General features: G+C 37.5%; 1 protein-coding gene across 1 annotated transcript; it reads right to left on the reverse strand.

The window, feature by feature from the left end:
- Positions 1 to 384: 384 nt before the first annotated feature.
- Positions 385 to 12,655, reverse strand: LOC119993546. The gene is made up of 6 exons (XM_038840720.1): positions 3,895 to 12,655; positions 3,701 to 3,751; positions 2,893 to 2,944; positions 1,548 to 1,606; positions 1,358 to 1,403; positions 385 to 769 (listed from the first exon to the last, which is right to left on the reverse strand). Exons 1-6 carry the CDS (start codon positions 3,961 to 3,963, stop codon positions 642 to 644), a joined length of 405 nt encoding a protein of 134 aa, XP_038696648.1. The 5' UTR covers positions 3,964 to 12,655; the 3' UTR covers positions 385 to 641.
- Between the last annotated feature and the right edge of the window lie 16 nt (positions 12,656 to 12,671).

Consider the following 12,671-nt stretch of genomic DNA (forward strand, 5'->3'; position numbering starts at 1 on the left):
TGCTTTAAAGGTGTAATCACACCCATCAATAATTTTGTTCCTTGGTCAATTGTTTAAATCAATACGTTTTTTTTAACTGATTCTCTCTCTGGATCAAAAAAAATAGAATCTCTTCTGAAGTCGAGAATTCAATTCTAAATTAGCGTAGCTATTTTTAAGTAGCTTGCAACTATGCACTATGCATCATTTCTAAATGTTTTGCTTTGCATCTCAGCCTAAATGCCTACTTACCAAAAAAAACCCATTGGATGGTCATTCTTAAACAACGCATCAAACCGATTTTGATGCAGAATGTGCTTCTTTTCACTTTCCAGAGTGTTTTGACATCAAAAGTAGCTAAAATGTTTGAGTAAGGACAATAATACAATCTCATTAATCAGTTTGAAATAAACATTATAACATAAAAAAAAAAAAACTGTGGTTCTTTGAAATACAACAGTACTTTGAGAATTATCAAGCCAGAAAATGTAATTACAAAAAAAAAAAAAGTAAACAAAATATGAATTGGCACCCGAAAAATGCCATATGAAGTTTAGAAGACTTCATGAAGCACGCATTTTGAGTACGGCATCTTTGCAGATGCAGGGAGACCATGAACACTGAGAAATGCATGCGCGCAAGACCACACAACTGCAACTGTATCATAAAGTAGATGAAGTTCTTGACTTCTGCATTTTATCATCTCGCGAGGATGGAGGCAATGAGTGAGATGAAACTGCGGCATGGTAGGATGAAGAAGCTAGTTGAGCAAGTGCTGGAACTGCACCACCTGTAGATTTTCAAGCAATTAGTCATTAGAAGTTTCAATATTACAAATTCAAAATTCAAAGCATGATCAAAAACGAGAAACTACTCCTTCCAACTAACAATATCCTACCATCAAAGAAAATTTATTAAAAGCAACGGAGGGGCATTCCTCCTAAAGGTATTTACCGTCCCCAGCTTAGCTGCTGCTCTCCATAACATACCAAAGCACACAATCATGTTCAACAAAACTAATATTACATTGGTGAGTACCTAAGCATTCCAAGGATGGTTCAAGAGAAGGTTGAAGTTGAATAATACTAAATGAGATTCCACAATCTCAGATGGCATAAACTTTGGCTTTCACTTGACAAGATCACATGATACTTATACTGGTAGCAAGTTAGCTACAAAAGACCAAATAATGACAAGGAAGTCATTCTAGCAATTAAAGATGCTAATCATTATTGTCCTTCCCATAGCATTTCATAGATATCTGAAAATCAAATCTCAAATAACTTCGATATCATTAAACTCTAGTATGATTTGAAACCGTAAACTAAAAATATCAGTTCGCCACATATGTAAGCAAAGAGGAGGTACAGAAACAGACCTGCCAAACCTGCACAAGCTGTAGAGAAAACTATCACAGGTGGTGCCTGCACAGGAACAAATCAGGTAAAATTAAAAACACTTCAACGAGAAGATATACACAAGATACGGGCATATGTTTCTAAAGCACAGAAGATACAATGGGGGGTAGGAGGCATGAATGTATATAATAGATGCACAAAGAAACTTACACCAATGAGGAAATGCAACCACATGGGTCCTTTTACCCACTTTCGGACAATTGGCATCACTGCATCAAGAAACAAATGCATCAAAGAGGGAAGGGTGGGGGTAGAAAAAACGAAAGAGAGGAAAAACAAAAAATAAGCAGCCCAAAAAACTGTCCAGTAAGTTATATAGGAATACAAAAAGGAAACATTTTTTCATACAGAAAATTTTTCCTTTTGAATGGAAGACAATGAAAACATATAAAAATGTGAGAAAAATGATAAGTAGAATAACCAATCAGTATGAAGACAATTAATATTGAGTTGAACTACAATAAAACCACCAAAGCCTTATCCCACCGATTTGGAGTCACATGCAGCCGTACATTAGTGCATAATTTATACTAAGCCACATGTTTCAAACATACATGAAGGTGAAAGAGAAGCAAGGAAGGAATGGAATCCAGCTCAAAGGGTATGCATGAATGCAATAACCCTCTAGGAGAAGGTTAAGGAATCAACCCAAAAGCTCCTCTTGGTAGACGAGCCATGGAACCAGTTGAAATTGTTAAATTAAGTGGTGGCAATTTCAGCCTTAATGATTCCATGTCCTAACTCCTAAAAGTGTTGGTTTCAGTTAAAAACCAGTGTGATTCCATTTAGGTGTGGTTCATGAAGTTATCGAGTCTCTTTGTTTGACACCGTTTATGTTAAGGAATGTGAACGGCTTCCTGGCATAAAAATTATGTATTCTTGATTAATCCTACTAAAGCAACAAAAAAATCATGAGAAAAGATGGACTAGTGAGTTTGACATTCAAAGCCTTTTTCATTAATCTTGTCATAACATCAAGGTTAATAGCTTGGCCATCCAACCTAGCCAACCCAAAAAGAATATAAGTATGCCAGGAATAAGTTAGATACCGATGATTTCATTGAATTAACCAAAAAAGTTATAGATTAGATGTAAAAAATTAATTAAGATATTGAACTTGTATTGACATGAACGAAACTAATAAGTAGGTCTAGATCAAATGAACAACCATGCAAGTACTTCAGCAACTGATGACAAAATATCTACAAAAAGGATTAACCAGGAGCCTTGATTACAGAATTCATTAGAAACTGAAATAGATAAATTTGGCAACCACCTAATCAAGTATCAAACCATGTTAAAATGACAAAGTATAGGCTGGGGAAAAAAAAGAAAAAGGTAATATTTTAAAGTACTATGAAGAGCTACTAATAAGACGTCGCTTGTAAGGCAGAAGCCAAATGAGTTCAATATCCAATGAAATATAATAGCAATCCTGAATGCAGAAAATAACTAAATTGGAAATATAAGTGAATGAAAAGAGAAAGTAAAATACCATGGTTGAACCCATAGAATGCACTTGTTGTACCACCAACAGCAGAGCCAATCTAAAAACAACACAGGAACACAAGCCATGAGCCCTAAGATCAAAACTTCAATACAGAAATGAGTGGCAAAGGAAAAAAAAGGAGTATGGCACAGCAGACCCTCTATCACTAGCCAGATACCACGAGCGGGCTGGTCCTGCTAGCGAAGTGGACTACGTAATGGGTGTCTGGCAATTGTTGCTGCTATGCAACTATTGCCAGAAAGACCCAAGAAAAAATTAAAAAAATAGTCACCAGATCACAACAACCATCCAGAATACATACAACCCAATATAAGTCACTATAGCCCCTGTAAAAACTCTAATTACACAACCATCCACAATACCCAAATGTAAGTTTCACAAAACTATGCAAGAAATCTACGATCTAAATACCATAAGACGCAACACTGCATAATAACAGGTTGCCGGCATGTGTTTATGTAACAAGCACCTATATGTTTAGAAATAACCTAACTCCAGTCACCCTATTTGTGATTTAATTCCAAGATAAATAAAATTCTAAACAAATCAAAAAACATATATCATTATTGCAACGGCTTCCCAATCAAATCTAATGGAGATGATCGAGATGGAATGAAGCGAACTAGTATAGACAAATTCAATCGAAACAGATTGCTCAAATTCCCAAATTCACCAAATCCAAACATAAAACACCAAAAACTTAAAAATTATCATCATCATCATCATCATCACCGCCACAGCCTTAGTCTTAAGCAAAGATTTTAGAAATTTAAACCAATTATAATAACCATACCATAGAAAAGCTGTCTCTGACAAGAGGTGGCACTGTCCATTCACTAGTTTCCTGCATCCAATCCAGACAAAAAACGAAAAGGTCAAAACAGAATAGATTCATGCACCAAGAAAATAGAGTTCTAATTTTGAATTAGTAACCAATAAAGCTACGGAGACAGAAACATATGCAATCTACAAGCTGTTGATGGGTACCTCGTCATTGGAGAGAGGTCCAGCACAGTGATGGCATCGAATTTTGCTTTGAGAATTTGAATCCGCCATTGCTTCCCAACGTCTTTGTTGAGCCAAAACCCTCCTTAAACCTCTCTCGGTGGTGGTGTTCGAGGACTCTAAAGCAGAGAGATCTTGAAAAGCACTGAACTTTGTTCGGGTAATCCGGGTGCCCTATCCAAGCACCAATCTCCTCTAGCAGTATAATGGGCCTTGATCGTGGGCCTCGACAACTATTTCGTCTCATATGGGCTCGCACGCCTACCGCTACCAGTATCCACATCTTCTCTTATAAATTGCAACCCAATTGACTTTCGCGGCCGGGTTCGCTTATTTATTATACCAACAAAAGTTCGACTCATGGTTAAACGATGTCGTTTTGTTGACTGGCTATGTTGCTCTGCATTCCAAATAAGGGTTGCTTCTAACCGTGCCTTTATCCGGCTATTCGAGCTCGAAAAGGCTCAAAAGTTCGGTATTCGTATCCAGGCAGGTTGTTCCTCTTCCTCGTTTCTTTTAACAGTCTCAACCTTTCCTTCTCTAATATCTAGTAGCCATTGGGCAAAATTTGCGAGCTCTGACATTTCATCCCTCATCTGTTAAACCAGCTATAGATAGTCTCATATTTATTTTCAGAACAAGGACTTGGCAGCTGTTCTAGAGATATGATCTTGTGATGCAAGCCTCGGTGGTATCACGCCTTGAACCCCTTCACAACCACACAACCAACACCTGATTTTAGGCATTTGCAGTTTATACTTTATAGTCACTTAGGCATGATGCATTTTTTTAAAGTATGATTTGCAGCTCAGCCGACTCTCTCTCTCTCTCTTCCGATGATAGGCTGAGGTCTGTAATCCCAAGTCTTTTTTGGACTTTGTAAACAATGTCTTCTTGTAAATTTAGTAGTTGTGCTACAAACAATTTGTTTGCATCTGCTACCTCGCAAAACAGCAGTAACGTGACAAATAGATTTCTAAGCTCATGCGATGTAACCCATTGCGCTGCCTCATCCATGGCATTATGCCACTCACGGTCATCACCTATTAAACCCATTGCGTAGCATGCCTCCTTAAATGTGTCATATACAATTCCATCAACTGTCTTGATATTAGTAAAATTTCTTGGTCCCTTGACATGTGAAAGTAACATACGCAAATAATAGGCATCACCAGCCGAAGGATGTACATAGGAGTTGAGGCAAGCGTTGTTTAGATCAATTACATATTTATTTTTGGGTTATTAGTGTCTCTAAATACAGTGTTTGTCTGAAAGAGTGGGATTCTTCCTTCGTTGGCTGGGATAAGCCATGTTACAAATAGTGGAGATGTTGCAATTGCTTCATCTGTAGCCAAAGTACTTGCATCTGTGTTGACATACCCACAGGAGGTATTTTAGTCCTCCCTTCCCCCCCACCTCACCTTTGTTTTTGTGTGAATTTGTCTGTGTTTTTGGCCGAAATCGCATCCTACTTCATCAAAATGTTAAGTATCATATCCCTAGGTTGTGCGTTCAAGACTTCAAGAGCGAGGATATGTCAGACATCATGATGCTCAATACACCGGGGTTGCTCATCAGGATCAGGCACACTTCACATATATAAATATTTAGTACTATCAGAAAATTCAGGACCAAAACTCTCTCATTTTGTCTCTACTTGCCTCAGCAGTCAGCACCTAAACATCTCGCAGAGCAGAGCAGGTGCTCTTCATCATCGGCATGACAATCTTTCAACGGACTTTTGACTGGGGTGGAGGGAGTCTCACAGAAACATGTATCTTAAGTAAGGCATTGCCCTAGGTTGTGCGTTCAAGACTTCAAGAGCAAGGATATGTCATGCATCTAGGGCAATGCATGAAGTCAATCATGAACTCAACCGTAAATGCCGTAAGGTGCTAGGAGCTATATCTATTTCAAATCGAAAACAATGATAACATTTTTTAGCCAAATAAAAGCCGATATTTGGAACACAAGAGGACTTCAAATAACTTACGAACTTGAGCTAAATGCTTCAAGGCAGAAACTCGGGTCAAGTAAACTAGTAACTGGAGGAAAACCTGGAAACAAATAACTCAATGATGCATGAAGTCAATCATGAACTCAACCGTAAAAGTAGTAAGGCGCTAGGTGCAATTTCCATTTGAAATTGAAAACAATGATAACATTTTTTAGCCAAATAAAAGCCGATAGGTGGAATACAAGAGAATTTCAAATAACTTAGGAACTTGAGTTAAATGATTCAAGGTAGAAACCCAAGTATCCACAAAGTAAACTAGTAATTGGAGCAAAAACCACAAGCAAAGAACTCAATGATGCATGAAGTCAACTATGTACTCAACCGTAAAAGCCGTAAGGTGTTAGGGGCAATTTCCATTTCAAATCGCAAACAATGATAAAATTTGTAGGCCAAACTAAAGCCGATAGGTGGAACACAGGAAAACCTCAAATAACTTAGGAACTTGAGCTAAATGCTCTAAGGTAAAAACCAGTATCCTTCAAGTAAATTAGTAGCTCGAGTAAAAATCCGCAAGCAAGAAACTCAAGGAAGTATGAAGTCAATTACGAACTCAACCGTAAAAGCCGTAAGTCGCCACATAAAATAACTTAAGAGACTTGAGCTAAATGCCACAAGGTAAAAACCCAAGTAATCCATCAAGTAAACTAATAACTCTACCAATTTAAGTCTGCAATTTTCGCTAGCAAAAGTTGAAATCAGGATCAGGCACACTTCACATATATAAATATTTAGGACTATCATATTTCTTTGATTGAAGTTAAGTGGTTTGAGAAAATTCAGGACCAAAACTCTCTTATTTTGTCTCTGCTTGCCTCAGCAGTGAGCACCTAAACATCTCGTAGAGCAGGTGCTCTTCATCATCGGCATGACAATCTTTCAATGGGATCCATAAGACAATGTTAGTTCCATATCATGATTACCGAGGTCCAAGATTCCCCTCTCCTCCAAGACTGGCTCATTTTCGAGATTTTCTAGGAAGCCAAAACATTCCTCACTGAAATTTAATACTTGGAGAAGAGCTAAGAGTTGGAAAACCATCTAGGCTGATAACTTCGTCAAATGAGCCACTCCAAAGGTATCTCATATAGCGTTCACTAGTTATACTTTCACTTATCGCAATGGTGGCTAACCCGAGCACAAAACCCTCAAGCTAAGAACTCAACGATGCATGAAGTCAATCATGAACTCAACCGTAAAAGCCGTAAGGTGTTAGAAGCAATTTTCATTTCAAATCGAAAACAATGATAAACTTTCTTACCCAAATAAAAGCTGATATGTGGAACACAATAGAACTTCAAATAACTTAAGAACTTGAGTTAAATGCTACAAGGTAGAAACCCAAGTATCTATCAACTAAACTAGTAACTGGAGCAAAAAACCGTAAGCAAATAACTCAATGATGCATGAAATCAACTATGAGCTCAACAGTAAAAGCCGTAAGGTGCCACAAGAAAATTCCATTTCAAATCGAAAACAATGAAAAAACTTTCAGCAAAATTAAAGTCGACAGGTGGAACACGAGAACTTCAAGTGACTTAGGAACCTGAGCTAAATGTTGCAAGATAGAAACCCGAGTATCCATCAAGTAAACTAATAACTCGATCAAAAATCTGCAAGCAAAGAACTCAATGATTCATGAAGTCAATAATGAGCTGAACCGTAAAAGCCGTAAGATGCCAGGAGCAATTTCCATTTCAAATCCAAAACAAAGTGATGCAATTTTGTTATTCCTTATTGTTGTCATCAATTTTCATTGCATCACAATGATAAACCGTTTAGCCAAATTAAAGCCGATAGGTGGAACACAAGAGAACTTCAAATAACTCAGGAACTTGAGCTAAATGCTGCAAAGACCTAATTGATGCATCAAGTAAACTAATAACTCGGGCAAAAAACCCACTAGCAAAGACCTAATTGATGCATGAAATCAATTATGAGCTAAATCGCATGTAAGGTGCCAGGAGATATATCCATTTCAAATCGGCAACAATGATAAAACTTTTAGCAAAATTAAAGCCAACAAATGGAGCATGAGAACTTCAAATGACTTAGGAACCTGAGCTAAATGCTGCAAGATAGAAACCCGAGTATCCATCAAATAAACTAGTAACTCGAGCAAAAATCCGTAACCAAAGAACTCAATGATAGAACTTTCAGCAAAATTAATGCCGATAGCTGGAACACGAGAACTGCAAATGATTTAGGAACCTAAGCTAAATGTTGCAAGATAGAAAACCGAGTATCCATCAAGTAAACTAGTAACTCGAGCAAAAACCCGCTAGCAAAGAACTTAATGATTCATGAATCAATTATGAGTTGAACCGTAAAAACCGCAAGGTGCCAGGAGCAATTTCCATTTCAAATCCAAAACAAAGTCATGCAATTTTTCTATTCCTTATTGTTGTAATCGATTTTCCTTGCATCACAATGACAAAACTTTTAGCCAAATTAAAGCTGACAGGTGGAACGCGAGAACTTCAAATGACGTAGGAACCTGAGCTAAATGCTGCAAGATAGAAACCCGAGTATCCATCAAGTAAACTAGTAACTCGAGTAAAAACCCGCAAGTAAAGAACTAAATGATTAATGAAGTCAATTATCAATTGAACCATAAAAGCCGTAAGGTGCCAGGAGCAATTTCCATTTCAAATCCAAAACAAAGTGATGCAATTTCGCTATTCCTTGTTGTTGTCATCGATTTTCATTGCATTACAATGACAAAACTTATGGCCAAATTAAAGCCGACAGGAGGAACACGAGAACTTCAAATGACTTAGGAACCTGAGCTAAATGTTGCGAGGTAGAAAGCTGAGTATCCATCAAGTAAACTAGCAACTTGAGCAAAGACCCACAAGCAAAGAACTCAATGATTCATGAAGTGAATTATAAGCTGAACCGTAATGTGCCAGGAGCAATTTCCATTTCAAATCCAAAACAAAGTGATGCAATATTGTTATTCCTTCTTGTTGTCATCGATTTTCATTGCATTTCAATGACAAAACTTTTACCCAAATTGAAGTCGCCAGGTGGAACGCGAGAACTTCAAATGACTTAGGAACCTGAGCTAAATGCTGCAAGATAGAAACCCGAGTATCCATCAAGTAAACTAGTAACTCGAGCAAAAATCTGAAAGCAAAGAACTCAATGATTCATCAAGTCAATTATGAGTTGAACCGTAAAAGCCGTAAGGTGCCATGAGCAATTTCCATTTCAAATCCAAAACAAAGTGATGCAATTTTTCTATTCCTGACTGTTGTCATCGATTTTCATTGCATCACAATGACAAAACTTTTAGCCAAATTAAAGCCACCAGGTGGAACACGAGAACTTCAAATGACTGAAGAACCTGAGCTAAATGTTGCAAGGTACAAAATCGAGTATCCATCAAGTAAACTAATAACTAGAGCAAAAACCCGCAAGCAAAGAACTCAATGATTCATGAATTGAATTACGAGTTGAACCGTAAAAGCCGTAAGGTGCCAGGAGCAATTTCCATTTCAAATCCAAAACAAAGTGATGCAATATTTCTATTCCTTACTGTTGTCATTGATTTTCATTGCATCACAATGACAAATTTGAGCCAAATTAAAGCCGACAAGTGGAAAGCGAGAACTGGAAAAGATTTAGGAACCTGAGCGAGATGCTGCAAGATAGAAACCCGAGTATCCATCAAGTAAACTAGTAACTCGAGCAAAAACCTGCAAGCAAAGAACTCAATGATTCATGAAGCGAATTATGAGTTGAACCGTAAAAGCCGTAAGGTGCTAGGAGCAATTTCCATTTCAAATCCAAAACAAAGTGATGCAATTTTCCTATTCCTTACTGGTTTCATCAATTTTCATTGCATCACAATGACAACTTTTAGCCAAATTAAAGCTGACAGGTGGAACGCGAGAACTTCAAATGACTTAGGAACCTGAGCTAAATGCTGCAAGATAGAAACCAGAGTATCCATCAAGTAAACTAGTAACTCGAGCAAAAATCCACAAGCAAAGAACTCAATGATTCATGAAGTCAATTATGAGTTGACCCGTAAAAGCCATAAGGTTCCAGGACCAATTTCCATTTCAAATCCAAAACAAAGTGATGCAATTTTTCTGTTCCTTATTGTTGTCATCGATTTTAATTGCATCACAATGGCAAAACTTGTAGACAAATTAAAGCCGACAGGTGGAACGCGAGAACTTCAAAATGACTAAGGAACCTGAGCTAAATGCTGCATGTTTAAACCCGAGTATCCGTCAAGTAAACTAGTAACTCGAGCAAAAACCCACAAGCAAAGAACTCAATGATTCAAAAAGTGAATTATGAGTTGAATCGTAAAAGCCGTAAGGTGCCAGGAGCAATTTCAATTTCAAATCCAAAACAAAGTGATGCAATTTTGTTATTCCTTATTATTGTCATCGATTTTCATTGCATCACAATGACAAAACTTTTAGCCAAATTAGAGCCGCCAGGTGGAACGCGAGAACTTCAAATGACTAAAGAACCTGAGCTAAATGCTGCAAGGTACAAAACTGAGTATCCATCAAGTAAACTAATAACTCAGGCAAAAATCCGCAAGCAAAGAAATCAACCATCCATGAAGTGAATTACGAGTTGAACCGTAAAAGCCGTAAGGTGCCAGGAGCAATTTCCATTTCAAATCCAAAACAAAGTGATGAAAATTTTCTATTCCTTACTGTTGTCATCGATTTTCATTGCATCACAATGACAAAACTTTTAGACAAATTAAAGCTGACAGGTGGAATACGAGAACTTCAAATGACTTAGGAACCTGAGCTAAATGTTGCATGTTTAAACTCCAGTATCCATCAAGTAAACTAGTAACTCGAGCAAAAACCAACAAGCAAAGAACTCAATGATTCATGAAGTGAATTATGAGTTGAATCGTAAAAGCCGTAAGGTGCCAGGAGCAATTTCCATTTCAAATCCAAAACAAAGTGATGCAATTTTTCTATTCCTTACTGTTGTCATCAATTTTCATTGCATCACAATGACAACTTCTAACCAAATTAAAGCCGACAGGTGGAACGCGAGAACTTCAAATGACTTAGGAACTTGAGCTAAATGCTGCAAGATAGAAACCTGAGTATCCATCAAGTAAACTAGTAACTCGAGCAAAAATCCGCAAGCAAAGAACTCAATGATTAATAAAGTCAATCATGAGTTGAACCGTAAAAGCCGTAAGGGGCCAGGAGCAATTTCCATTTCAAATCCAAAACAAAGTGATGCAATTTTTCTGTTCCTTACTGTTGTCATCGATTTTCATTGCATCATAATGACAAATTTTAGCCAAATTAAAGCCGACAAGTGGAACGCGAGAACTTGAACAGACTAAGGAACCTGAGCTAGATGTTGTAAGATAGAAACCCGAGTATCCATCAGGTAAGCGAGTAACTCGAGCAAAAACCCGCAAGCAAAGAACTCAATGATTCATGAAGTGAATTATGAGTTGAATCGTAAAAGCCGTAAGGTGCCAGGAGCAATTTCCATTTCAAATCCAAAACAAAGTGATGCAATTTTTCTGTTCCTTACTGTTGTCATCGATTTTCATTGCATCATAATGACAAATTTTAGCCAAATTAAAGCCGACAAGTGGAACGCGAGAACTTGAAAAGACTAAGGAACCTGAGCTAGATGCTGTAAGATAGAAACCCGAGTATCCATCAGGTAAACGAGTAACTCGAGCAAAAACCCGCAAGCAAAGAACTCAATGATTCATGAAGTGAATTATGAGTTGAATCGTAAAAGCCGTAAGGTGCCAGGAGCAATTTCCATTTTAAATCCAAAACAAAGTGATGCAATTTTTCTATTCCTTACTGTTGTCATCAATTTTCATTGCATCACAATGACAACTTTTAGCCAAATTAAAGCCGACAGGTGAAACGCGAGAACTTCAAATGACTTAGGAACCTGAGCTAAATGCGGCAAGATAGAAACCCGAGTATCCATCAAGTAAACTAGTAACTCAAGCAAAAATCCGCAAGCAAATAACTCAATGATTCATGAAGTCAATTATGAGTTGTAAAAGCCGTAAGGTGCCAGGAGCAATTTCCATTTCAAATCCAAAAAAAAGTGATGCAATTTTTCTATTCATTACTGTTGTCATCGATTTTCATTGCATCACAATGACAAATTTTAGCCAAATTAAAGCCGACAAGTGGAACGCGAGAACTTGAAAAGACTTAGGAACCTGAGCTAGATGCTGCAAGATAGAAACTCGAGTATCCATCAGGTAAACTAGTAACTCGAGCAAAAACCCGCAAGCAAAGAACTCAATGATTCATGAAGTGAATTATGAGTTGAACCGTAAAAGCCGTAAGGTGCGAGGAGCAATTTTCATTTCAAATCCAAAACAAAGTGATGCAATTTTTCTATTCCTTACTGTTGTCATCAATTTTCATTGCATCACAATGACAACTTTTAGACAAATTAAAGCCGACAGGTGGAACGCGAGAACTTCAAATGACTTAGGAACCTGAGCTAAATGCTGCAAGATAGAAACCCGAGTATCCATCAAGTAAACTAGTAACTCGAGCAAAAACCCGCAAGTAAAGAACTAAATGATTAATGAAGTCAATTATAAGCTGAACCGTAAAAGCCGTTGGTGCAGGAGCAATTTCCATTTCAAATCCAAGACAAAGTGATGCAATTTTGCTATTCCTTGTCGTTGTCATCGATTTTCATTGCATCACAATGATAAAACTTTTATCCAAATAAAAGCCGATAGGTGGAACAC

The sequence above is a fragment of the Tripterygium wilfordii genome, chromosome 23 (genome assembly GCF_013401445.1).
Source record: "Tripterygium wilfordii isolate XIE 37 chromosome 23, ASM1340144v1, whole genome shotgun sequence".
Classification (NCBI taxonomy): Eukaryota; Viridiplantae; Streptophyta; class Magnoliopsida; order Celastrales; family Celastraceae; genus Tripterygium; species Tripterygium wilfordii.

Excerpts from the sequence above, each read along its gene's own strand:
- LOC119993546 (XM_038840720.1), bottom strand. The coding sequence starts at position 3,963 with ATGGCGGATTCAAATTCTCAAAGCAAAATTCGATGCCATCACTGTGCT. Across the intron at positions 1,404-1,547 it reads GGTTGCATTTCCTCATTGGT|GCACCACCTGTGATAGTTTT; the intron begins GTAAGTTTCTTT and ends GTTCCTGTGCAG. Across the intron at positions 770-1,357 it reads AGCTTGTGCAGGTTTGGCAG|GTGGTGCAGTTCCAGCACTT; the intron begins GTCTGTTTCTGT and ends GAAAATCTACAG.